General features: G+C 36.3%; 1 protein-coding gene across 1 annotated transcript; it reads right to left on the bottom strand.

The window, feature by feature from the left end:
- Nucleotides 1–2,304: 2,304 nt before the first annotated feature.
- LOC121805063 (EIN3-binding F-box protein 1-like) lies at nucleotides 2,305–5,770 on the bottom strand. The gene is made up of 2 exons (XM_042204815.1): nucleotides 5,434–5,770; nucleotides 2,305–4,864 (listed from the first exon to the last, which is right to left on the bottom strand). The coding sequence occupies exons 1-2, from the start codon at nucleotides 5,456–5,458 to the stop codon at nucleotides 2,985–2,987; spliced, it is 1,905 nt and encodes a 634-aa protein (XP_042060749.1). The 5' UTR covers nucleotides 5,459–5,770; the 3' UTR covers nucleotides 2,305–2,984.
- Nucleotides 5,771–26,986: the final 21,216 nt, after the last annotated feature.

The raw sequence follows: 26,986 nt of genomic DNA, 5'->3' as shown, positions 1-26,986 counted from the left end.
ATTATTGCAACGTAAACTTGCTTCTATAGTTATAACTCAACGGTTAATTCATATTTTCACAGATTTAAAATGCTTTTTAATTTTAAGTCTGATATTTAAATGTCAAGACAATTTATTAAAATGTCAACACAAATATGTGTTGAAATTTTAATGTGATCGTATTGACATTTTTAAGAAAAGGTAGCATTTAAACGCACTCTTGTGGCTATGTGAGGTTAATGTGATTGAAAAAGTATAATCCAAAGTAAGAGGATGTCGAATATTCTTTTTTTATCATTTCACAACTTTTATTTCGCATAATGAAATAAATATGAAGAAATTAAAATGACCCGTGCATCACACTGGAGTGACACTAGTTAGTAATTTAAATTGGACATTTATTTCTCTGTAAGAATTAAGAATGACTGATCAGTATCCTATTTATTCATCCTTCAATTTAAGTAGTATATAAATTAAGATAGCATACAATGAATTAAACACTAATTAAACGATTTGATTCATTTTCAGCTGCACATATTTTTAATTGACATTTTATGAAGTGGGACGAAGAATAAAACAAAAATTTTAATTACTTTGTATATTTGGAATATGACATTACACAAAGAATCATATACTAAATGGTGTGAGTTAATACAAATTCTTTCAAATGTGCTATGTTGAAACATATTCCCGATATCGTATTTCCAATCTTCTTTCGGTGTTATGTGCTATTGTGTTTATTATATTTAATAGGATGAGTTGATAAAAAAATAATTCAGGTTAGTTTTGAATTTGTTTGAATAAATTATCATTTGAATGTTTAATTTTATTGTATTAATTGATGTATTAAATTTTTTTTAATATAATATATATAAATGTAATATATATATTACAACACATTTAATATTAATATATATATAATAATCTATCGGTATACCGGTATATCACGGTATACCGAATATTCGGTATACCGCAGTATAGAAAAATTGATACCGTTACCGTACCGAAACACTGTGGTACGGTATCATACCGTACCGGAAACTGCGGTATACCGAAAAATCGGTATTTTCAGTACGGTAAGTCCGATATTACGGTATTACGGTATAATTTCCCACCCCTACGTACAGTGAATGGCAGAGAAGAACAAAAGGATTTTTTTTGAAAATGCAATATGACGAGCTACATGTAACATATGTATGATTTGATCGAACCACAATAAATTACGAGAAAAAGCAATATTTTGAAGAAATCGTCATTATATAGCTCAAAGTTTAATTTTTTTTTATCGAATATTTTATGTATATTAAAACATAATTAGATGTTTACATAAATTATGTAACGGGGTTAAGTGTTGGAAAACAATAAAGAGGTTCAGTGTTGGAAAACAATAAAGAGGTTCAGTTCTGGATATTTTCCAATCAAAAGTTTTTAATATGTTTCAACACAGATATCTCTAATATTTTCCAACACTGAACCCCTCTATTCCCTCTTAAATTAAAAAAATCAAAAAATAAACAATCCTACACAGATTTTTAATATGTTCATATCTATTTTGATAATATATTAATTAATGCTAAAAAGTTACTAATATATTAATTAATGCTCAAAAGTTTATCAAAAAATTAGTAGGAGTATATTGGTAAATAAATTGAAGCCAATACTGCAGATTTCAATTAACTCTCCTTATAAGCTAATAATAGACAGATTAACAACACAATACATAACCAACACCATACAAAATAAAAAGATTGAAAATTTGTATAAAAAATGAACTTTTGCTAATACTCCCTTCGTCCCGCTTTAATGAGTCCCAATCACTTTTCTGCACAATGAGTGCAGAAAAGTGATTAACATTCATAAAGTGAAAGTGGGGCGGAGGGAGTAGTTGCCAACCTGATAGCAAAAACCCACGGTAAAAACTACATTTGTACGTTTTATAAGAAAATCCAACCAGAGAAATAAATCATCTCTAAAAATATAAAAAATGAGGATGGAGGTGGGCCTAGCAAAGCAAGTTCATTGAATCTTAATAAGATATTAAGGAGTATATATGAATATTACTACATTCACACAACCTTCTGACACAGGGTTTCAATGCTTGCTCCAAACCCAACATTATTATATTTTCATTATTCACTATTTAATATAGTATTTTTCAATCATTCCAAATCCTTCATCAAATTATGTTTTCCACTTCAGATAGCATCATGTAATGTATATATATGTATCGAATTGTATTAAGATGCATCTTATGATCCCTACCAAAAAAAGACTAGAATAATAATCATAAAGATAAAAGAGAAGCAAGAGCAACACTAGAAGTAGTAAGACACAAAACACAATTTCATTTCCTTATTGAACATAAAAGGGAGGTAGTGAGTAAGGTAAGGTGCAGAAATAAGATTTTTCAATCCTATAAAAAAAAGGAAGACATAAAAAAAACAGCCTAGAAAGGCTGTAATGGCAACAACAGGCTGCCATGGTCAAGTCCTCCCTAACACCTCACTCTCATCGACTACCATCCATACACAACTCAAGCTTAACAAACAAACACACTACGAAACCATACTAGCTACCAACAGCTTCATCAAGACACGACTACGACTACGACTACAACCACGACTAGACGAGACATGGAAATGAAAACAAAAAGAGCAAATGCTTTATTGATACTGCATGGACCGGGCGGAGCACTGGTGGGAGCTTAGGGGGAGCGAGCACCATAACACATGACATCAAGGTCGATCGCGCACGGGGCTTAGGAAACAACGAGCACGGAGTGGTCGGACCGTATTCTCAAGAAACCAAAGGCAGTCAAAGAGGCAGACTCTCCCTCAAGAGAGGCCTAAAAAGGGGGTGCTTCAACAGGCTTGTTAAATACAAAGAAGCCTGCAAAAATAGAAAAAAACTGAATCGCCTAGGTCTCCATGGAAAACAACCCAACCACGCCCGCGCTCGCTAAAAAACCACTGATTTTCGGGTGATGCTAACTTGCTCGATCACACTTACGATAGTATATCACATCTCCACAGCTTCCCAGTGAGCATCTCCACCTGGTTGTTGCTGATGGAATTGCAGTGTTGGATATTCAAGCCCACAAGCATCTTCCCCATTCTCTCCAGAGCGGGGACGCTTTTGTTCGACACCATCGAGCACCCCGACAAGGAGAGAACTTGCAGATTGGACTGCACTCCATGCGACAAAGCAGTGACACCAGCATCCGTTACCAAGCACTTGGACACGTCGAGATCGTTGAGCAACGGGCAGCTATCAGCCAGCGCCACTAGGGTTGCATCAGTGATCTTCTGGCACCCATCAAGATTCACCAATTCAAGTGTCGTACCGTGCAACCTAGCCAAAGCCAAGACCACTTCGTCACTCAAATTCGAGCACTCGCTAAGATTAACCTTGGCGAGCCCTGCCTCGCAACACTCAAGGAGCGGGAGAAGCCCGGCGTCCGTGATCCCGCAAAGTCCACTCAGATCCAAGTTATGCAGATGGGGGCATAACTTTCCAACCATAGCCAAACTAGTGCTTCCGAATCCGGGACAACTTCGTATCGACAAAGAACGAAGAGACTCACACGGGGAGAGCGTCGAAAACTCATTTGATAGATCCTTGATTCCCATGCACTTAACCAAAGAAACAGACTTCAATTTAGAACTGATGCTGGAAAGAGCAGTCAAGATCCCTACTTGTGTAATCCTATTGCACTCCTCCAACTGCAAGCTCTCTAGAGAGCTCGTCGACTTGGCAAAAGCCACAAGCCCGTTGTCGGACACAAAGCAACACTTGCGGACACACATGTGTTTCAAGTTCGGGCAGCCTTTCCCCACTGCTTCGATGCTCAAGTCAGTTACTCCCCTGCATGAGCTAACGGTAAAAGACGACAGTGACTGAAGACCTCGTGCGTTGCCCATCACCCAGAAGCCCTTCTGGCTCACGTTTTGAAGCCCGCACAGAACAAGATTCGTAATTGCTTTTCCGTAGTGTCCTATCACAGCAACCGAGTAATCTGTGATGTTAAGTGACTGAAGTTTCACCTTCGTCAAGGCAGAAGCCGATGCCAACAGGCTGGCGATACCCTGATCCCCAACACGCGCGCAATCTTTAATAGTGATTGACTGCAACTTCGAACAGAATTTGGCAAGTGCTTGCAGGCCATCATTGCCAATGTTTGAACACGATTCAATAGTCACTGCAGTCAAACTCGGACAGCTCTTTGCAACTGCGGCCAAACCCTTGTTTGAGATTGAAGGACATTGGCAAAGGTCTAGCTTCTCCAACGAATGGCACTCTCTAGCAATCTCGAATAGCCCTTCATCACCGATGGAGGGCACGTTCCACAACGAGAGAGCCTTGAGGGAAGGGCAACCACGAGCTATTGCTGACAAACCGGAGTTAGAAACACCCCTCAAAGAGTTGCTTCCCCGGATAGAAAGCTTCCCAAGCCCTCCACGGCTAGATGTTCCAACTGCAATGGCGGAAAGTCTCACATCTGTTGCTTTCTTTCCCTCCACACATCTAGTGAGGTATCCATCGCATTCCACTTCCATATCGTCATCCGCAGAGAAGTGCTCCTTGTTGTAAAACTCAGAACTGCGAACACTGCTCAAGATTGTGAGCCACCGCTTAGAAACACATGCAGTGGAACTCCTCTCTCGACCACCAGGCAAGCGCCTAAAGATCTCGAATAGGCATTCGTCTGGGAGGACATCAATAGATGGCCTCTTGTCCTCGAAGATGTTCCCATTAACGACACAAGGGCCACTGATCCGCGAGCGCTTCCTAGGTGGGCAATAGATCTCCACGTGGGAGCCGATGGAGAGTAAGAGGCCAGAATCTCCGGAACATAATGAAGGCCCAGAATACATATCATCATCACCTGATTGGGCAAAAAATCAATGTCAGCTATATTGTATCAAGAATCAATATTATTCTCAAATGGAAGATATTTCACCCTAAATCAGTCAATCCCAAAACCAATTACATTAATGCTTCCTTCCAAAACCCTAACACAATTAGGCAAGCGAAACCATGAGGGCAATAATTACTAAGCTTGATCTAAGGTGAATATCTTGATCTCTTTAGTTCCAATCAAATTAATAAGCTTTTAATCCCAATTACCTACCTATAGCATATACTGGATTCCAAAAAACAATATTAAATCTAACGATTTGTTTATGATTGCATATTCACCACTAAAGAACTTAATTAGCTAAGCAAACCACTGGTAATCCCAAATACAGTCCACTTTCTTACCTAGGAAAGAATCTCATGAATTCAATTAAGACAATTCCCATTTCTAGCCTAGAAAAAATTCCTATAAATTAATTCAAGAATCCATTGATTAACCAAGAAAAAAAAGCCTCATATACAGCAATCAAGAAATAATTTACAATAAACTAAAAACTCCCACAATTTAAAAAATCAAATCTTGATGAATCAACTCACCTCTGTAATTGACAAGAGCAGGCATGGCGGTTTCTCACAAGAAAATCCCCAAAGGAGAGCAAAAAAGACAAAGCTTAGCAACAAAATCAACTCAACCCAGATGAAGATTAGAGCCAATTTTTGCATTCCAAGAAAATAGATCACCCAAAACCTTGATGAACAACCCAACCCAACCCAACCCAACCCTAGGTAGTTGGGCAAAAAAAAAAGGAGAGAGAAAAACAAAAGAAAGAGAAGAGGAGAAAGGGAGGTGGTTTTGAAGAGGAGTGGTGTGCTGAGAATATATATATAAGGAAGAATTGGGTGAGGTGTCAAAAGTCTCTAGATTCATGATTATGGCCGGAAAGAGCTCAAGGCTGATGAATTCTAAGTTCTAACCGCGTTCAATGAATCATGCCCGCAAACCGGTTTTTTCGGTCACACATTTTGCCATTTGCGCCCTATTTTTCTTTTAATTTTTTTAACTCCACCTTTGCAACCATTAAATTCAGCTAACATGACAAATTTTATTACCTTGCATTTCTGGAATTTTTACTAAATTAGACTAGTCTTTGTTCAATGGATATATCATGTCATGTCCCAGTTTTGGTTGGGAGTGTAAACGAATTGCTTCTATATGTAGCTGAATAATTAATTCGTTATAAATGAGTGAATCACTAAATATTTAAATTGATTTAATTTTAGTAGTAGTACAATACTACTTACAATTGATGGGGTGTTGTGTTGTCTAGAGAGGGCGAAGGAGATTAATGGGAAATTTTATTTAACTAATTAAGAAATAGAGATGGAATAGTTGAAGGTTCAGTCTTCTCTTCAATGTACTTACTAAGTTACTATGTTCAAATTTTATTGTGTATACATATTTACTTGGTTATTTGATAAAAAAACATGGAGTATAATTTTAATTATCTATATGAAAATATAAGTTCTATACATATTATGACCAAAATTATCGTAGCAAGGTACACATATTATATGGTCTTTTCATCATGCCAATTATGTATGTATTACTATATGATAGTATCATTCGTTATCATTATAGTTACGTAAGAGTTACACGTTCACCACAAGTTACATGACATGTTAGGCCATGTTTGGTAGGGTAGATAACACATCCAAAAGTATGTTACATGATCATGTTTGAAAGAGTATTTATCCCACTACCTATATAATTGTAATTATTATTATATTTCTATTACAGTTACATGTTGGATAGTACGTTGCAAGATCATATTGCATGTCAAAGTGGAATGACGTGCAAAGCACATAAATAACGACCATTGTCAACTAATTATTTGGATAATCGAGATACTTTCCACTTTTCATACGTAAGAATAGCTAAAAGAGTATTCATCCTATATAGGTCTGACATAATCATTATAGTTATGATACGGTTACACATTTGACAGTACATATGTTACAATTACACATTTGGCAATACATTATATGATTATGTTTGAAGTCAGCTATATAGTCCGTGCGTGCGTATGTTAACCTGGTCAAGAGGGACACCCTAGACCTAGTCGTGTCGTTGAGTGCTTGGCTCTAGTCTATCAAAACCTTAACCCACTAGATATTAACTAGCACAGGGAAGTAAGGATCGATCCCATAAAGACGGATGAAACGTAACGTTCATGTGTAGATATTTCGGGATGTTTTGGCCACTGTCACGCTATTTGAGTGGGTTAAGTTTAACTATTAACCCTGGCGGTTATCAGTGTTGATGATTAACTATGGAAAACATGTTCTTATACCATTGATGAGGATTTGGTCAATGAAGTCGTCAACTCTTCGAGGTAAGGAGTTTCAAAGCTCCATACCCAAGAGAGACCAAGAAAGCAGCATGATATTTTCATCATGAATGCCACTTTTATTTTCAAAATGGTGGTGGAGGTTCGCAAACAAACAAATGCAATTATGGAAAAATATTAAATCTAATCATAAAACTAAGTGTACCAAGTAGATGACCAATCATGAGAGAAGAAGAATGAATGTCATATATATGTATTAAAAATCAGATAGCCACCTCTAAGAGCTTCCACACTAGAAATGTAGATAAATGTAGGGAATGAAGCTCAAATGAGATTAGGGGTGAGCAAAAAAACCGAAAACCAAATATCCGAACCGAATCAAACCGAAATTTTGAAATTTGGTTCGATTTTTTCGGTTTTCCTGTTTGGTTCGGTTTTAAAAATACAAAAATTTCAGTTTTTCGGTTCGGTTCGGGCGAAAAAAATCGAAAAAACCGAATTATATTTAAATATAATATTATATATATTTATTCTATTAATTTAATATATTATATCATATATATAATACATATTCTTTTAATATATTTTATATAATATGTATTATATATATTCTATTAATTTTATATTATATATATTTATATTCTATTAGTATATATAAAATAAATTATATATATATATATATTAATATATACTATTTTTTTCGGTTTTTCGGTTTTTTTGAAAATTTCGGTTTAGTTCGGTTTTTGGAGTTTGGTTTTCTGTTTTTCAGTTTCGATTTTTCGGGTTCGGTTCGGTTTGGGTTTTGAACAAATTCGGTTTTTCGGGTTCAGTTCGGTTTTGGCAACAAATCGAACCGAAACCCGAATGCTCACCCCTAAATGAGATTATGACTTGACCATTGGACGTGAAAGAAAAAGTTCAATACATTTCTACAACTCGATCCACCATTCTCATTATTCACAATACATTTCTAAATCAATTTTGTCAAGGGCTATTCCTGTAAAATAGCTTTAATTTGGACCTCATAGTGATTTTTAGCCCAATTTGCAATAACTATACTTACTTTTGTCTTTCATTTTATAGCCAAAGTTTAATTCTCATCCCGCTGGCATCAAATATATACTGATGAAAATTTAAATTTGGCATTCAAATAAAATAATAATAACATCACAAAAAAAGTATACCGAAAGTCATTATGGAGGCAGGTTTGATAAATAAAGATATTTTATTAAGTTGAGTAAATTGACAAACTCTTGGTCCTTTATTTAATACTATAATAATAAATAAATAAATGTAATGAAAACAAAAATAAAAATTAAATAATTGTTTTATATAAATTAACTAAAATTGAAAATAAAACATAAATAAAAATGCATAAGATGAAACGAAATGTTTTGCCACCATTTCGGTATGAGCCGTGATTTATTCTTGCGCATAGCCAACAACATTGGTAGCGAAAAAGAGCATTTACAATAGTAATGCGAAAATACTAGTTGCCTAGGCCTGCAAATAAAGTGCACGTGGTAGTTCGACAACTTGCAACCAGTGGAGGTTCAAACATGTTCGACGAGTACTTACACGTTAAAGCACGAGGCAAGAGTGCTGAAGCGTTTCTGCAAAGCCATTCGAGACACATTCGAGCACGTGTACTTGAGATCACCAACAACCATTGACTGTCAGTACCTGATTTAAATGCATGAGATTATGCACGACTTCCTTGATATGCTTGGCAACATCATAATTGGGATGTTGTCCATCTGCCATGAGGGGCACATATACTAGCGATCATGGATCACACTGTCCATCATCTTAGGAGCATTTGCCAACCAACGACTATAGATATTATATGCGTTCTTCAGAGTCACTAGGTCGAATAACGACATCAAGTATTGAATCACTCCGACAACATCAATAATGTCATGACAGGAAGGAAACCCTCTATAAACTTCACCGAGCTATTACTTCAAAGACATGGTCGGCTCCTAAATTGCAAGCGACACTCCCATTTAAGGTGCTCCTCTATAATTATGAGCGTACGCAACTCGTCATGAGTCGATATATGTTAGAGATCAACATGATCTACTCCTACAAGTGTAGTTGAGAAAATATGGAAATACTTCGGCTACGTCGATTATGCACAAAACTTTAATTGATTAATGCATGGTTTTATTTGGTTTTTAATTATGTATTTTTTAATTTATTTTATAAATTTTTTAATTGTGCAATTTTTAGTTATTTAATAAAATTAAATACTTTATTTTTTATTCATAAATTTTAATTGTTATAATTACTAAGAAAAATGTAATAATAAATGTAAATAGTGTTAACTGCTTTTGCACGAACAAGAATATATATTGAAGATAATGACATAAATAGTTTAAATGCTTAAGATTAAATTATTTTTCCACTCAGTGAGATGTCATTGCCCTTAAGTCACAATTATCCATCTATGGATCTTTACATGCAAGTTATATTAATCATAATTATTTTGATAAGTTCTTAAGACATTACATCTTATAATTTCTTGAAGTATCTTAAATTAAATTAAATTTTTGGATATAATTTCTTGAAGTATCTTAAATTATAGTACTACTTAATTAAATTGGTGGAGCTTATAACCTCTCTTATATACCAAACACGCCTAAGTTAAGTAGAAACACACGGATGTAGTATCATAGAATCATTATGTACATACATAATTAAATAAATGAATATTATATTATATTCAAATATTCTTAAGTTGGTGTAACAATAAAACTTTGTCACGACATAAGTGTGACGAGAATAAAAGTTTACCAAAATAGATAGAATCATTGAATATGGTACAAGAGTGATCAAGTGCACATAGTATGTGTGAGGTGATATTGTTGTAGTAACGGAATTGATTTTGTGATTTTTGCCTCGATTTCTGCAAAATACCTACTTGCCTTTGTGTGCGACAGTACATCCATCGTATGCGTTCCACAAACCAAAATCCCTTCCCTTTATATTCAATCAACATTCACCAACTGGTTTTATTAGTATATGAATTTGAATATTATTAATTGATAACGCCAACATTATAGTAGTAGTAATTACTTCAAACCCCACTTAATTATAAACATATATACTTTCTCCAAATTTAGTCAACATCTTATATTTCTACGTTACAAGATAATAGAGCCATTTCTTTTCGGCATAAAATTAAGAAATACTTCTTAGATGTTCAGTATATTAAGTGGTGAGAAGATAAAATAAGAGAAAGAAGAAAATAATAAGAGAAAAGAGAATAAAATAGAAGAGGTAAAATTGAAAAAAATAAAGTAGGAGATGAAATAAGATATGATAGATCGACAAGATGTGTTAATTTTTGTCAAAAAATTGAAATGACTCTATTATTCTCCCCGTAAACTGCTAATTTGCAAAGGTACATGTTTTATTGCACAATTAGTATAATAAGAAAGCGAACGAAAAAATACGTATGAAGTAGTGTTAGTGGATAATGACGTGTATAAAATATTAAATTATTGATTCTAATGATACAAGTTGTAACTAAGATGACGTGTATGGTAATTTATTGTTCAAAACATTTCTAAATGAGAATTGCATAATTTTAAGAGAGACTAAAATGAAAACACTTGCTATTGTTAAGAGACAGAGGAAGATATTAGAACGTCCCAAATAAGAACCCGACTTCATTATTATGGAACGAAGTTATATACTCAATGAGCACTTTAAATAAAGGCTACAAATTATCCAACTCCTGTATAAATATACAAAACATAAAATAACTTTGGTGCAAAAGATAGGTTGTTAAAATTGGCACTAAATCCATTGAAGAAACTGTGGTGTCTATGTTAATCACAGACTTCTATCTAAAGTAGTAGTTGTCGAAATTAAATGGCACTAAATCCATTGAAGAAACTGTGGTGTCTATGTTAATCACAGACTTCTATCTAAAGTAGTAGTTGTCTAAATTACATGAATGGCTTATATATGTATGTACACGCAGACACAGAAAACTGTCTGAATCAACTGGATTTTGTTTATACTAGACTTTGGCTCAGTATGCAATGCCAATTGCTATGCATGCCTATAATATGGAAACAAATAAACTCTTTCCTATAAAATTCAACAAATATATATATATATATATATATATATATATATATAGGGATGTATTCATTTCCTTTTCCTATATTTCCTCCTTTTTCCTTCTTAATATCAGCCATTAGATTAGAGAAATGGACGGTCAAGATCAACATTGGGTAATTAATCCCGTGTTGCATTATTTGTCATATTTTGTGCATTATGAGGGTACAATAGTAATCTAATAATGGCTGGAAACCGCTACGAATAATGCACCACATGGTCACGAGTAATGCATATAATTGCCTATATAATGCACAATATGTGAACTGCAATGCATACGAACAAGATGTGTTGTGTTATGATGTTTGACACACGTTTCTTGTTTCCCCTAAGGGTTTAATAAGCTTAGTGCCTAGGGTATAGTACGTAGACAAGTATGTAATCTTCACATGGTAACGAGTAATGGATATATTTGTCTATATAATGCACAATTTGTGAACTGCAATGCATACGAACAAGATGTGCTGTGTTATGATGTTTGACACACGTTTCTTGTTTCCCCTAAGGGTTTAATAAGCTTAGGGGCTAGGGTATAGTACGTACGCATTAATAACAAATTATAAAACGATACGAATAATTCACCAAATTGTCACGAGTAATGGATGTTATTAACTATATAATGCACAATATGTGAACTGCAATGCATACGAATAAGATGTACCATGTTATGATGTTTGACACACGTTTCTTGTTTCCCCTAAGGGTTTAATAAGCCTAGGGGCTAGGGTATAGTACGTAGACATTACTAAATGCACGTATGTAATCTTCAATCCGTTGATTAACCCATATACACAATACCTCTAATAATGCATAATATACTGAGATAATGACAATTAACAGCTACATAATGCACTACCTAAACCAAATAATGCACATACGTATATTCCAATAACAACAATTTGTTAGTAATGTCTACGTACTATACCCTAGCCTCTAAGCTTATTAAACCCTTAGGGGAAACAAGAAACGTGTGTCAAACATCATAACATGGTACATCTTATTCGTATGCATTGCAGTTCACAAATTGTGCATTATACAGTTAATAACATCCATTACTCGTGACAATTTGGTGAATTATTCGTATCGTTTTATAATTTGTTATTAATGCGTACGTACTATACCCTAGCCCCTAAGCTTATTAAACCCTTAGGGGAAACAAGAAACGTGTGTCAAACATCATAACACAGCACATCTTGTTCGTATGCATTGCAGTTCACAAATTGTGCATTATATAGTCAATTATATCCATTACTCGTTACCATGTGAAGATTACATACGTGTCTACGTACTATACCCTAGCCCCTAAGCTTATTAAACCCGTAGGGGAAACAAGAAACGTGTGTCCAAACATCATAACATGGTACATCTTATTCGTATGCATTGCAGTTCACATATTGTGCATTATATAGTCAATTATATGCATTACTCGTGACCATGTGGTGCATTATTCGCAGATACTAAAATGTGGCAGTTACTTTTCCGTCAAATGTCAATAATAACCCTGTAATGCATACAACCACCTTCTATAATGCAACACAGTACCAGTTTTATAGAATCAATCTGATCCGTTGATGCCTTAGATCTAATGCGTAATATTAAGAAGGAAAAAGGATCTAAGATGTGAAAAGGAGATTAACGCTCCCCTATATATATATATATATATATATATATAGGGATATATTCATTTCCTTTTCCTATATTTCCTCCTTTTTCCTTCTTAATATCAGCCATTAGATTAGAGAAATGGACGGTGAAGATCAACATTGAGTAATTAATCCCGTGTTGCATTATTTGTCATATTTTGTGCATTATGAGGGTACAATAGTAATCTAATAATGGCTGGAAACCGCTACGAATAATGCACCACATGGTCACGAGTAATGCATATAATTGCCTATATAATGCACAATATGTGAACTGCAATGCATACGAACAAGATGTGCTGTGTTATGATGTTTGACAAACGTTTCTTGTTTCCCCTAAGGGTTTAATAAGCTTAGGGGCTAGGGTATAGTACGTAGACATGTATGTAATCTTCACATGGTAACGAGTAATAGATATAATTGACTATATAATGCACAATTTGTGAACTGCAATGCATACGAACAAGATGTGTTGTGTTATGATGTTTGACACACATTTCTTGTTTCCCCTAAGGGTTTAATAAGCTTAGGGGCTAGGGTATAGTACGTACGCATTAATAACAAATTATAAAACGATACGAATAATTCACCAAATTGTCACGAGTAATGGATGTTATTAACTATATAATGCACAATATGTGAACTGCAATGCATACGAATAAGATGTACCATGTTATGATGTTTGACACACGTTTCTTGTTTCCCCTAAGGGTTTAATAAGCTTAGGGGCTAGGGTATAGTACGTAGACATTACTAACAAATTGTTGTTATTGGAATATACGTATGTGCATTATTTGGTTTAGGTAGTGCATTATGTAGCTGTTAATTGTCATTATCTCAGTATATTATGCATTATTAGAGGTATTGTGTATATGGGTTAATCAACGGATTGAAGATTACATACTTGCATTTAGTAATGTCTACGTACTATACCCTAGCCCCTAAGCTTATTAAACCCTTAGGGGAAACAAGAAACGTGTGTCAAACATCATAACATGGTACATCTTATTCGTATGCATTGCAGTTCACATATTGTGCATTATATAGTTAATAACATCCATTACTCGTGACAATTTGATGAATTATTCGTATCGTTTTATAATTTGTTATTAATGCGTACGTACTATACCCTAGCCTCTAAGCTTATTAAACCCTTAGGGGAAACAAGAAACGTGTGTCAAACATCATAACACAGCACATCTTGTTCGTATGCATTGCAGTTCACAAATTGTGCATTATATAGTCAATTATATCCATTACTCGTTACCATGTGAAGATTACATACATGTCTACGTACTATACCCTAGCCCATAAGCTTATTAAACCCTTAGGGGAAACAAGAAACGTGTGTCAAACATCATAACACAGCACATCTTGTTCGTATGCATTGCAGTTCACATATTGTGCATTATATAGGCAATTATATGCATTACTCGTGACCATGTGGTGCATTATTCGCAGATACCAAAATGTGGCAGTTACTTTTCCTTCAAATGTCAATAATAACCCTGTAATGCATACAACCACCTTCTATAATGCAACACGGAACCAGTTTTATAGAATCAATCTGATCCGTTGATGCCTTATATCTAACGCGTAATATTAAGAAGGAAAAAGGATCTAAGATGTGAAAAGGAGAATAACGCTCCCCTATATATATATATATATATATATATATATATAGGGATGTATTCATTTCCTTTTTGCATTATATTTCCTCCTTTTTCCTTCTTGGTCTCAGCCCCACAATTTTGTCATCTGACGGTTAGATTGATGCCATGTGTCATTTAATAATGCAGATTTTCAGTTGAATAATGTACACCGACTAATAATGCAGATCATCTGGACCGTTGATGAATGAGATCTAACGGCCCATACTAAGAAGAATAAAGGATCTAAGGGATGAATAGGAGAATAACGCTCCCATATATTGTAACAACCCAGAATTTTATAAGGGGTTTTTACGAGATCAAATAAGAGCACGGTACAGCTGATACTGAGAATTTTCAAGGCAGCACTAAAGTTTTAAATAATCTTACGTCAAGTGAGGAGAATCTAGACAAGGCAACTTATAACTTTTGTGCGTTATTTAGCAATTATTTTCGATGAATATCCATAGAATAAATCCAAAATAAAAGTTGTTAATGCCCAGCATATCCATCGGAAGTTCGAAAAAGTCTTATGATACCAATTTATCGAATCCTAATCTAAATCAATTGGAGAGAAACGTGCGAGTGCCGAATAACCAGTTCGATGGTTGTAGTATATTCCCAAGGAAGCCCGATGTATCACCAATGTTCCCTACATAGAGAAAGAATTTAAAAAAAAAGTGATTTAAATAAATAGAAAAAGAAATTGGAAAATTGAATGAGATCTTTATCCATTTCTCTCCCATTTACGGGAACCATCTACACACTTTCAACTCCCACTTCTACACCGCCACACACATACACACACTAAATATCTCTCCCTCTGAACATTTCCCCACTCTCTTTCTAAACATACAAATACACGTAATGTTGGGAAGGAGGTGGACTCCCCCAAGACAGCCATCTACTGCTCCTCCGGCGACGAGCTCTTTCCCTACTAACTTCTTTTCCACCGATTCTCAATTCGAAGAATTCAGAGGCGGCGTCCTTTCTCCTCTGGCGGATTCGCCACCATCTCGTCGGAAATCTGGGGTCCCAGTGAGAGTGGTATCAGAGCATCCTTTCTCGCTCTGAACCCGAGAGTCTTCTTTGAAAGTCTTTGGTCTAGCCTTGTTCCACTAGACTGTCTAATCGATGAAAATTCTCTTAGCACTCCCACCAATCGCGCTCAATGAGGAAAAAGGTAACTTGTTCTTTTTCAAAAGAAAGTCGAGATGTTTGAAAGTTTGAAATGGAGGAATAACTCATGCAGTTAATTTGAGTGAACAAATGAAAATGCCAAGTTTAAAGAAAGAGTTGATGTTTCTTGATTTGGTAGTGTGCTTAAAGAAAGAGTTAGTATGTCTTTTCTTGGCTAAAGATTGAATGTATGAATAAAAGAAATAACTTTCCTAAATGGAAAAATGTACTGAAATGTGAAAGTATAAAGTGTACGAGTCTGGTACCAATTGGTGAAATGACACATCTTTTTGAGTTAGTCATTTAATCATGTTGCCAGTATGGGGAAATCGAAATTTTCAAGAACTTAGAATACTTAGTTATGCGTTCCTTCTAGAACACAATATGAACTCGAACTTAGAAGTACAGTATGAACATTTCTCGCTTTCCCGAGCGACGAAAAGAAAAGGACGCGATAAGAAAGAAACTTCGTCACGAGAAAAGCAATCTAACATAGAACAAAACAATGTTTCTAGAAAGATGGTAGGGGTTAGATGCTTTTTTTTACATCCCAATGACATGAATAATCTGGGTTAGCCATTGTCTTTCTTGACAATTCAATCACTCCAAAGGATCATACCTTTGATCAAACTAAGCGATGTACACATACATAGCAAGAAAATATGATTACAATGTAAAGATAGAACCTAGCTCTACAATATAAGTAAAAAGAAACGACGTGTTACGAGGATGAGCTTTATGAAGAACCGAGAGTACCAGAGAGTCGTAATCGCCACATATGGTCATCTGACGTGATCGTATGGTGAAAGTAGCTTGTGACCAAAGTTTCCCATAACTCGTTTACCATCCTCTCTAAAGAGTTAAACAAGGGAATACCACCATTGTAGTTAACCAGGAAAATTCATCAGCAACGCTTACTTGGGTTCCCATGAATTCCAATTTCTCGAATTCCCCTGATCAAAATACTTTTGTTGAATTAAGATCTTAAATGACTTTCTTTGCAAGGTAATGTGCCATTATTTTCCCTCTTATATGTCTAGGTTGTGAATCACTTTCAGTTTTGAGCTTGCTCCCTCATGTTTTCTGATAACCTCCAGTGACTACGGTCCTTCTTTACTCATTCTGTATAAAAGCAATATTTTGACTCTCTGAATTCTTGCCACCAAACTCTTATACTCGGAGCTGCTTTATTTATAGCCTTCAGAATGAACATGTTTCCCTAAACTATTGTCTCTTCAATGATAATATATTCTTCAAAGATCGTTGGTAGACCTTTTGTGATTTCAAATGTACTTATTGACAAGCTCATTAATAGTCACCTCTTCTTAATTCCACTATAATTATTCCATCATGTTTTGAGCTCTTCAGCAACTCCAGGTCTAAAGCAAATTGCTCTCTCCCTGAACTAGGTTGTTTTGATTGTCTTCTCTACTAGTTAATTTCCGTGAATTGATTATAAACGTTGTGAATTCATTAACGTGATATAGTATCACGATGTTGTTGACCCAAAAGGGTAGTTCCTTGTTATTCTTCTTTCTCAAATCCACTTGAGACCAATCATTTTCAGTCTTACTATTTTGGAGCAGCCATATGGTGAGACTTTAAACCTTTTAATTTGACTCTTTGTGTTTTCAGACATACTTATTGACAAGCTCTTTGTTTTACATGAGTACTCTCATCTTCTGAATTCAAATATGACTGTTGTCTCTTGATTTGAGCTTTTCTGCAAGCTCCATGTTAAAGCTGACACATTGCTTCTCCCTTGGCTAGTTTTCTCTTGTTGCCCTCTTTATTAGTTAGTTTCCTTGAACTGCTTATAAACTCTAAAAATTTCGTTGATATGATCTTCTATCACAGTGTTGTTGGGCAAATTGCAACTGTTTGTTTTTCCTATTCTTTTCAAATCCATTTGTAACCAACCATCTCAGGTCTTCCTGTTATCATCTAGGAATACTTGAAACTTTTCTACTTGACCGTTCATTTTGAATATAATATTGGCAACATATTATTGACATCTACATTTTATTCATCATACCCACACTTTCGCAATTTATTCCATCTAGCAAGCTCTTCCCACAATAAAATTTCCAAGCTCTATGGGTATAGGTCAAGCCCTTTAAAGTTGTATCTTTTCTTTTCTGGGAGTGAGCATAATGAGCCCAATTGAGCATAGTCTTTGCACTTCATGAAAATTTTATTGCGAGCTATCGGTGAGAGTTTGTGATGAACCAAATTACTCACGTAATCGAACTAATTAAGTCGTTTATTTCCATGGTGACCTTGGAGCCTCCCAGAGTAAAAACCATTCGAATGATTCTCTTTGAATCCCAAATTCGATTCCTATCAAAGTTAAAACTGTTAGACCACCTCAAAATTTACTCGCGCGAGACCCTCAAGGAATGCAAGACATTGACCGCTGAAAAAAAAAAACCCACGGACCGGAAGAGGCAACGTGGGAGCTAGAAGAGAAAATGAAGGAGCAATATCCCAAGCTTTTTGTCTAAATACTTTCTAAATTTCGGGATGAAATTTCTTTTAAGGAGGGTAGAATGTAACAACCCAGAATTTTATAAGGGGTTTTTACGAGATCAAATAAGAGCACGGTACAGCTGATACTGAGATTTTTCAAGGCAGCACTAAAGTTTTAAATAATCTTACGTCAAGTGAGGAGAATCTAGACAAGGCAACTTATAACTTTTGTGCGTTATTTAGCAATTATTTTCGATGAATATCCATAGAATAAATCCAAAATAAAAGTTGTTAATGCCCAGCATATCCATCGGAAGTTCGAAAAAGTCTTATGATACCAATTTATCGAATCCTAATCTAAATCAATTGGAGAGAAACGTGCGAGAGCCGAATAACCAGTTCGATGGTTGTAGTATATTCCCAAGGAAGCCCGATGTATCACCAATGTTCCCTACATAGAGAAAGAATTTTAAAAAAAAAGTGATTTAAATAAATAGAAAAAGAAATTGGAAAATTGAATGAGATCTTTATCCATTTCTCTCCCATTTACGGGAACCATCTACACACTTTCAACTCCCACTTCTACACCGCCACACACATACACACACTAAATATCTCTCCCTCTGAACATCTCCCCACTCTCTTTCTAAACATACAAATACACGTAATGTTGGGAAGGAGGTGGACTCCCCCAAGACAGCCATCTACTGCTCCTCCGGCGACGAGCTCTTTCCCTACTAACTTCTTTTCCACCGATTCTCAATTCGAAGAATTCAGAGGCGGCGTCCTTTCTCCTCTGGCGGATTCGCCACCATCTCGTCGGAAATCTGGGGTCCCGTCGGTGCGTGTTTCTCATCTCCAAAGGTACCTCAATTCCTCTACAATAGCCTCAATTTTGTGCATCTCATAGCTATGTAACCAATCCAATAATCTAGTAACCAAAACAAAACCGAATCAAAGAATCGAACTTTAATTTCACGAAATCAACGTAAGAACTTTACTTGCAGGATGGTTCGGGTTGGTTTCGGGGCTGCGCGGTGTCGTTTCGGAGCTGTTCGGGGACCATCGAGCAGCCACCGGACAACAACAACGGGCAGCGATAGCAGGCGCTGAACTTGGCGCTGCTGTACGTCAGCGGTGACCCCATGTGGCATGCGACGGAGGGGTGAGTAGTAGCTGACCGACGAGCAAAGGCTGCCGGCGTGGGGGTTGGCGCGATGGTGGAGGGTCTGGACGCGCGGCAGCAGCGTCTCACGGCGCCGAGCGACGGCGATTTCACAGCAGCGACCGTCGGCGAACAGCAGCGACGGCGATGCACGGCGAGGTCCGTTGCTATCTAAATCGGAGGCGACGAACAGGCTGACCGCCGGCGAGCCACGACGAATTCTGGAATTGGGCGTTTGGAAATCGAATGGATTGTTGTAATCTGAGATAGAGTCGAAGGAATATTAGAGACGACGTGCAACGGAGGAACGATCGACGGCGTCGTGGGGTGAATTGGAGAAAGCCGACGGAAATTGGGAGAGAGTAGTACCGGTTTGGTCGATTAGAGAGAGAGAAGCGTGGAGATGGTGGGAGTTAATATTGGGCCTTTGTGTGTTTTTTTTAAAAAAAAGAAGAAGAGAGAAATGGGGCCTTATAAATCAAATTGGATTTTATTTAGTTTGGGCTCCATTTAATTATTTTGGGGCTTTTAAGTAAATCTTTGGGCCGATAATTAATCGTGACGAAATTATGTAATTAATCCCGGAATATTTTGGAGGATGAATAATTTTATCCTAAGTCCGAAATAAATATATTTTCGAAGGGAAATGGTCGCGATAATTTAATTATGTACTTTTCTAATTTTGGATTTTTAATTCGACATCGTGGTTGAAAATACGAGGAGCCAACGGATGAATTATGGGCGTAAGCGGCCGACTGGCATTACCCCGCGACGCCTCGGGCGGCCGCTAAGGAAATGGAAAGAAAGAGGGAGACGACGTTCTCAAGTCACAGAAATAATTAAATTTAATAAAGAAGTGCTATTAATTAAATTTCCCAATTTAATTAATATGCAAGCTTCTAAAATTTTCTAACGGTGAACAAATGATAAAAGAAATAAAGTAGGGGCATGCATTTCTATAAGTATGTGAATTTCTATTAAGTACGTTGTTTGTTTTCAAAGGCTATCTCCGTGAGTTAAGGGTGGAGTCGGAACGAAAGATTCAAGTTAAGGGAACTAAACGATCAAGGTGAGCTTTCTTATACTAAAATACAAATCGTATTTTATGAAAAAAAGAACACATGTTCGTGATCTTTAAAGATGTTGTCATGCCATAAATGTTTTGTGTATGATGCCTATCTGTTTGGCTAAGGCCAAGTGAATTATGAACGATGATATAAGTCGAATTCGGGTCCCAGTGAGGGTGGTGTCCCGCTCGGACTAGTGTACACAAGCTACCTCTGACATGTTGGGCAGAGCAGGTGACCGTGGAAGGTGGCCACCTTCCCGGCACAAGAATACCTCTGACATGATGGGCAGAGAAGGTGACCGTGCGAGAACACCATCTCGACGGCACAATGTGATCAGATATGGCTAAGTACCGAAAAAAGGGTTGCAACCCAATGTGATATTTTTAGTAAGCTCGGGTCTTTTCAACAACACCCCGAGTGTTACTGTGATGATGGCTTGACAATATTTTCAAATGTATATGTGTAATTTTTGGCAATGGGTTCACTGAGTACTTTTGTACTCAACCCTGCATATAATTCTAAATGTGCAGGTTGAGCAGCGAAGTGGTGGAGGAAGTGCTATTGAGACAAGACATTTAATTCAGTCAGATTTTGACTCTCGGAGGTTCATGTCTTCACACATGGAACCGCGTTCATTTGCTTCCGTTGTGCATCTTAAAAGACTCAAGTCTATTTTGTTCAAAACTCTGATTTTATTTCGAGTTATTCCCATTTGTTTTGAGCTATGGTCGAATTGTGTTTTCCCCTTTCTTCTCCGCTTCTTTAATCCTCCCCTAGTCGCGATCAACCGTGTTTTCTATCCTTAGAAAATGCGGTCGTGACATATATACTATTCATCCCTTAGATCCTTTATTCTTCTTAATATGGGCCGTTAGATCTCATTCATCAACGGTCCAGATGATCTGCATTATTACACTATAATGGTGCATTATTAGTCGGTGTGCATTATTCAACTGAAAATCTGCATTATTAAATGACACGTGACACCAATCTAACCGTTGGATGACAAAATCGTGGGACTGAGATTAAAAAGAACAAAGAACAAAAGATACAAAAAGGAAATGAATACATCCATATATATATATATGTAGGGATATATATATATATAGGATTGTATTCAAATCCTTTTTCCACTATTAATCCAATCTCCTTTTTAATCTCAGCCGTGGATTTGTTGTGATCGGATGGTTAAAACATTGACAGATAATTAGTTAATTTCTTAAATTTTAACCGTTTAAAGGCATAATAGAGATTAACATTTGTAGTTAGTTATGGAATGCTCCATAATTTTAGCCGTATTATTTTATGCAGATTTCCCACTAAATATTTGTGCAGATTTTCATATTATTTTATGCAGATTTCGTTTAATTTTTAATCTCAGCCATATTTAGCTTCGAAGGAGGCATGTTGACATATAAAAACAGAAATGAACATAATGCAGGCACATAGGCAAATAATGTAAGCACATCAACTAATAATGAAGAGCTTATACCGAGTAATGAACTAACAAATATTCGATCAACTCCTTGACAATATAAAAAAACTTTGACATGATGCATGATACATGACATATAATGAATACAAATATACACATTAATGAACATAATCATTTACTTAATGAGCATAAGCTATTTCAACAATGACCAACGGCAATTCATGCATATATGAAAATAATTCATTAACATATGAACGTAATGCAGAGATTATATGAGGTAATGAATAAACAAATATTCCATTTGGCTGTTGACAATTAAAAACAGAAATGAACATAATGCATGCACATAGGCAAATAATGTAATCACATCACCTAATAATGAACAGCTTATGCCAAGTAATGAACAAACAAATATTCGATCAACTCCTTGACAATATTATAATTTAAGTTGTGCCGTGTGTCGTTGTTTGGCGAACGTTTCTTGTTCGCCCTAAGGGTTTGACAAGCCTAGGGGCTAGGGTGTAGTATGTTCTAAGTCTAAAAAATGTTGTCCAAATACACAAGCTGGAGTAATTCGTCTGGGGTTGCACATGCATAACGCGTGGGTATATTTTAAAACAGATATACGTAATGTACATATTGTGTAGTATAATGCGTAGTTTAGTTTCTGTAACGCATTGTTTGTGATATGTAATAAACATTTATCCTTACCCGTTTAGTTTAGGTTCTATAATGAACATTGTTTGTGGTATGTAATGAACACTTATCCTAGCCCCTAGTTTAGGTTGTGCCGTAATTCGATGTTTTACCCACGTTTCTTGTTTTCCCTAACGGTTTAACAAGCCTAGGGGCTAGGGTGTAGTATGTTCTAAGTCTAAAAAACGTTGTCCAAATACACGAGCTGCAGTAATTCCTCGGGGTTGCACATGCATAGCGCGTAGGCATTTTTTAAAACAGATATACATAATGTACATATTATGTAGTGTAATGCGTGACTTTAGTTTCTGTAATGCATTATTTGTGATATGTAATGAACATTTATCCAGCCCCGTTTCATTTAAGGTGTGCCGTGTTTCGATGTTTGGTGCACGTTCCTTGTTTTCCCTAAGGGTTTAACAAGCCTAGGGGCTAGGGTCTAGTACGTACAACAGCAACCACGTGATGCATAAAACAAGATAAATAATGCATTCAAATAGCCAAATAATGTTCAGAATCAATCAAGTAATGAACATACAAATAATGCTCTGAATGTTAACGAACAATGTATATTATTGGCTATATAATGGACCATATGTGAACTGCAATGAACACGAATAAGATGTGCCGTGTTTCGATGTTTGGCACACGTTTCTTGTTTCCCCTTAGGGTTTAATAAGTCTAGGGGCTAGGGTATAGTACGTACACATAAATAACAACGTTTAAACTGATACTAATAATGCATCGAATGGTTACGAATAATGGATATTATTGATTATATAATGCACCATATATGAACTGCAATGTATACAATTAAGATGTGTCGTGTTTCGATGATTGACACACGTTTTTTGTTTCCCCTAAGGGTTTAATAAGCCTAGGGGCTAGGGTATAGTACGTACTCATTAATAACAATGTTTAAACATAAACGTATAATGCACCGAATGGTAACGAGTAATGGATATTGTGGACTATATAATGCACCATTTGTGAACTGCAATGTATACGTATAAGATGTGTCGTGTTTCGATATTTGGCACACGTTTCTTGTTTCCCCTTAGGGTTTAATAAGCCTAGGGGCTAGGGTATAGTACGTACTCATTAATAACAACGTTTAAACCGATACGAATAATGCACCGAATGGAAACGAACTGATACAAATAATGCACCGAATGTTAACGAGTAATGGATTTTATTGACTATATAATGCACCATATTTGAACTGCAATGTATACGAATAAGATGTGACGTGTTTCGATGTTTGCCACACGTTTCTTGTTACCCCTAAGTGTTTAATAAGTGTAGGGGTTAGGGTGTAGTACGCACTCAATAATAACAACGTTTAAACTGATACATGCACCGAATTTTTGTTCGTTATTGGATTCTATAACACTGAATTACTCTAATAACTATGCGGTTAACTCATTGAAGTACTCATCAGCCCGTTGATAGTTCGTATTTCCTACAACAATCAAAATAATGACAACTACTATCTGGTGCCTTCAGCTTCTCCATGTTATTCAAGTAAGAGCACCAAGTGTCTATAATGACCGGGCTGACAGCTTTGAACGGTTCCAACGAAAGGAACTCACTCTGCACCGTTTGTTTTTAGTTGTCCTCATACACAATTGCATCTCTGCATATCAAAATCAAACGTAATGTAAACAAACAGGCTACATAATGCACTATCAAATCCAAATAATGAAATAATATACCATAATGCATTCACATATTCAAATAATGTAGTCATATTGGCAAATAATGAAGAAATTTTAACAAGTAATGAACAAGCAGATTTTCAATGTACTCGTTCACAATCTATAACCACACCAACAACTTTAATAATGTAATCATATAGGAAAATAATGCATTGATATACAGTTTTAATACACAGAATCTAACACTAAATACCCTTCCGCTTTTACGGTATAACACAGAATTACACATAATTCAAGAATATATGAAAATAATGCATTCACATATGAACATAATGCAGAGATTATATGAATTAATGAATATATTAATTTTAGATTTGTTATTTGACAATATAAAACAGAAATGACCATAATTCATTCACATTTTAAAATAATGTAGACACATTGGCAAATAATGAAGAGATTTTAAAAATTAATGAACAAGCAGATTTTCAATTTACTCTTCCGCAATCTATAACTGATGCGAAGCATATTTCTTATACTTTTCCCCCTAAACTACACACTTTTATGTTAATTATAACTCATCAAGTTGTATTTGTATTGAAGTTCAGGAGGGTTGGAAGCTGGAAGTTCGCCGGGTGAAATTGGCAAAGCAAGTAGAGATCAGAAACTTCGCCCGGTCGGGCGATTATGAGCTTCAAAACGCCCGGTCGGGCGAAACGCGTAAAAGCATGAGGAGAGTCCAGAAAGTTCGCCCGGTCGGGCGATTCTTCAAGACACTAAACGCCCGGTCGGGCGTTTCCTGCGAAACCATGCAGCAGACTTTCGCCCGGTCGGGCGATTCCCTCTTCTAATATCGCCCGGTCGGGCGTTCGGAATGTCAAGCAGTTTTCAGCAGTTTCAATCGACGGTTGAGTATAAAAAATAAGCGAAAAAGGAATCAGAGAAGGGGGGAATATACATAGAAAAAGACAGAGGGAGAGAAAGGAGGAGAGGAAGAAGAGAAGGAAGACATTCCGACCATTATTCCAACCATCAATTCCCGAATCCCGACTCCACTCGAAGAGAGCCACACACCTATGGTTTTGTTTCTACATTCTACTATGTGTATAGGCTAGACTCTCTTTGTTGCTCCAAGTTGTAATCTAGGCTTGTGCATTTGTTTTAACACCTTGAATCGTATGTTCGATACCAACAATGTGTTTGATAATTAAAATGCTACGTTTTTGGCTAATGATGTAGTGTTGTTAAATCTTAACTATCGTCTCTTTAACATAGCTTAGGATTGATCGTTTGTTGGTATGCTATCGATTTAGAACTGTTCAGGGGATAAATTGATAGTGGATTAGGTAAGTAATTATAGTAGACGACGTTTGTTCCCGCGCGTCTGCAGGAATTAAATGTCGTTGAAAGCTGGTTCATGGAACAAGTGTTCAGCTGACTGTGAACTATACGTCGTAGACATGTTCAGTGCACGCGATTAGGTTGATAATTCTAATCCCGTCATATGGTTCGTTGTAATGGTGTGTAACAACGCAAGCTCAGAGAGCAACTTGGAGTGACTTGTCTTTCACGTGTTAAAAACCTCACTTTAGTAGCTTAAGTTAGTTAACCTTCTCAAAATCAAAACAAAATCTTTACATGCTTTGTGTAGTCCTATTAAGTGTAAGCAATCTCGCCTCCCTGTGGATCGACACTTGAAATACTACTACGATACTGTATTCTTGCAGTAGTGTAGTATTATTAGAGTTTAAATAATTGAACTTGATAATCTTTATACATTGTTTGAGAACTCTAAAATATCGCATCAAGTTTTGGCGCCGTTGCCGGGGAGGCAATAGCTTGTTTATGCTTAATTGTTTTAGTTTTTATTTTGTTTTGTTTGATTTTTCTTTTTGAGTTTTATAGGTACATTGTTCGTGTTCTACGGTGTGATAGCCATCTACCACGTCCGGACTTGAAGACGAAGGAGTGTATTATTTTAGGTAATATTTAGCTTACTCTTAGTTTAGTTTTAGGTAATTTTGTTTGCACACTAGCACACACGATTTATAGGACTTACCCCGAAGTTGTCGAGAGGTCTCGCTTTCGGTAATAGGAATATTTTGTGCTTGTGCTTGGTGTATTTTCTGTTGTGTAGGTAAAAAAAAATAAAAAAAAGGAAAAGTGAATGCACACGCGATCACAGGGTACACCACCGTTTGGACTACTCTGTTATCAAAGAAGAAGGGTTAGAGGTTCAGAGTTTGAGATCTTCCCGGACTATTCGAGTCCATTCAGAAATAACCGAGAAGAAAGGGATCAGGATTCAGACGGTGAATCAATGGCTGAGAATAATGAGATTCCACCACCCGTGGTACGGTTTGGCGACACTCTTAGGTCGGGAATTGAGCACCCGGGGGAGTTCGCTTATGCAAACGACAACGTCAACATTCCACCTCACTACATTAGTTTGGTGAATGGAGGAAATCTTTTCCACGGACGGGATGAAGAAGATCCGGTGAGCCACCTCAATGCCTTTTATGAGCTGACAAACTCGCATAGACCTCCAAATGTGGAGCATCATCGGATTAAGAGGGCCCTATTTCCGTTCTCGTTGAGGGAGAACGCAAGAGCGTGGTATGACTCACTCCCGGGCTACAACATAGCAACGTTCCAAGAGTTGAAGACGCTGTTCCTCTTGGAATACAACTCTCCAATGAAGATTGAG

The sequence above is a fragment of the Salvia splendens genome, chromosome 5 (genome assembly GCF_004379255.2).
Source record: "Salvia splendens isolate huo1 chromosome 5, SspV2, whole genome shotgun sequence".
Taxonomy (NCBI): domain Eukaryota; kingdom Viridiplantae; phylum Streptophyta; class Magnoliopsida; order Lamiales; family Lamiaceae; genus Salvia; species Salvia splendens.
Note: the sequence above shows the minus strand (reverse complement) of the source record. Positions and strands in the feature narration are given on the sequence as shown.

Excerpts from the sequence above, each read along its gene's own strand:
- LOC121805063 (XM_042204815.1), bottom strand. The coding sequence starts at position 5,458 with ATGCCTGCTCTTGTCAATTACAGAG. Across the intron at positions 4,865-5,433 it reads TGCTCTTGTCAATTACAGAG|GTGATGATGATATGTATTCT; the intron begins GTGAGTTGATTC and ends TTGCCCAATCAG.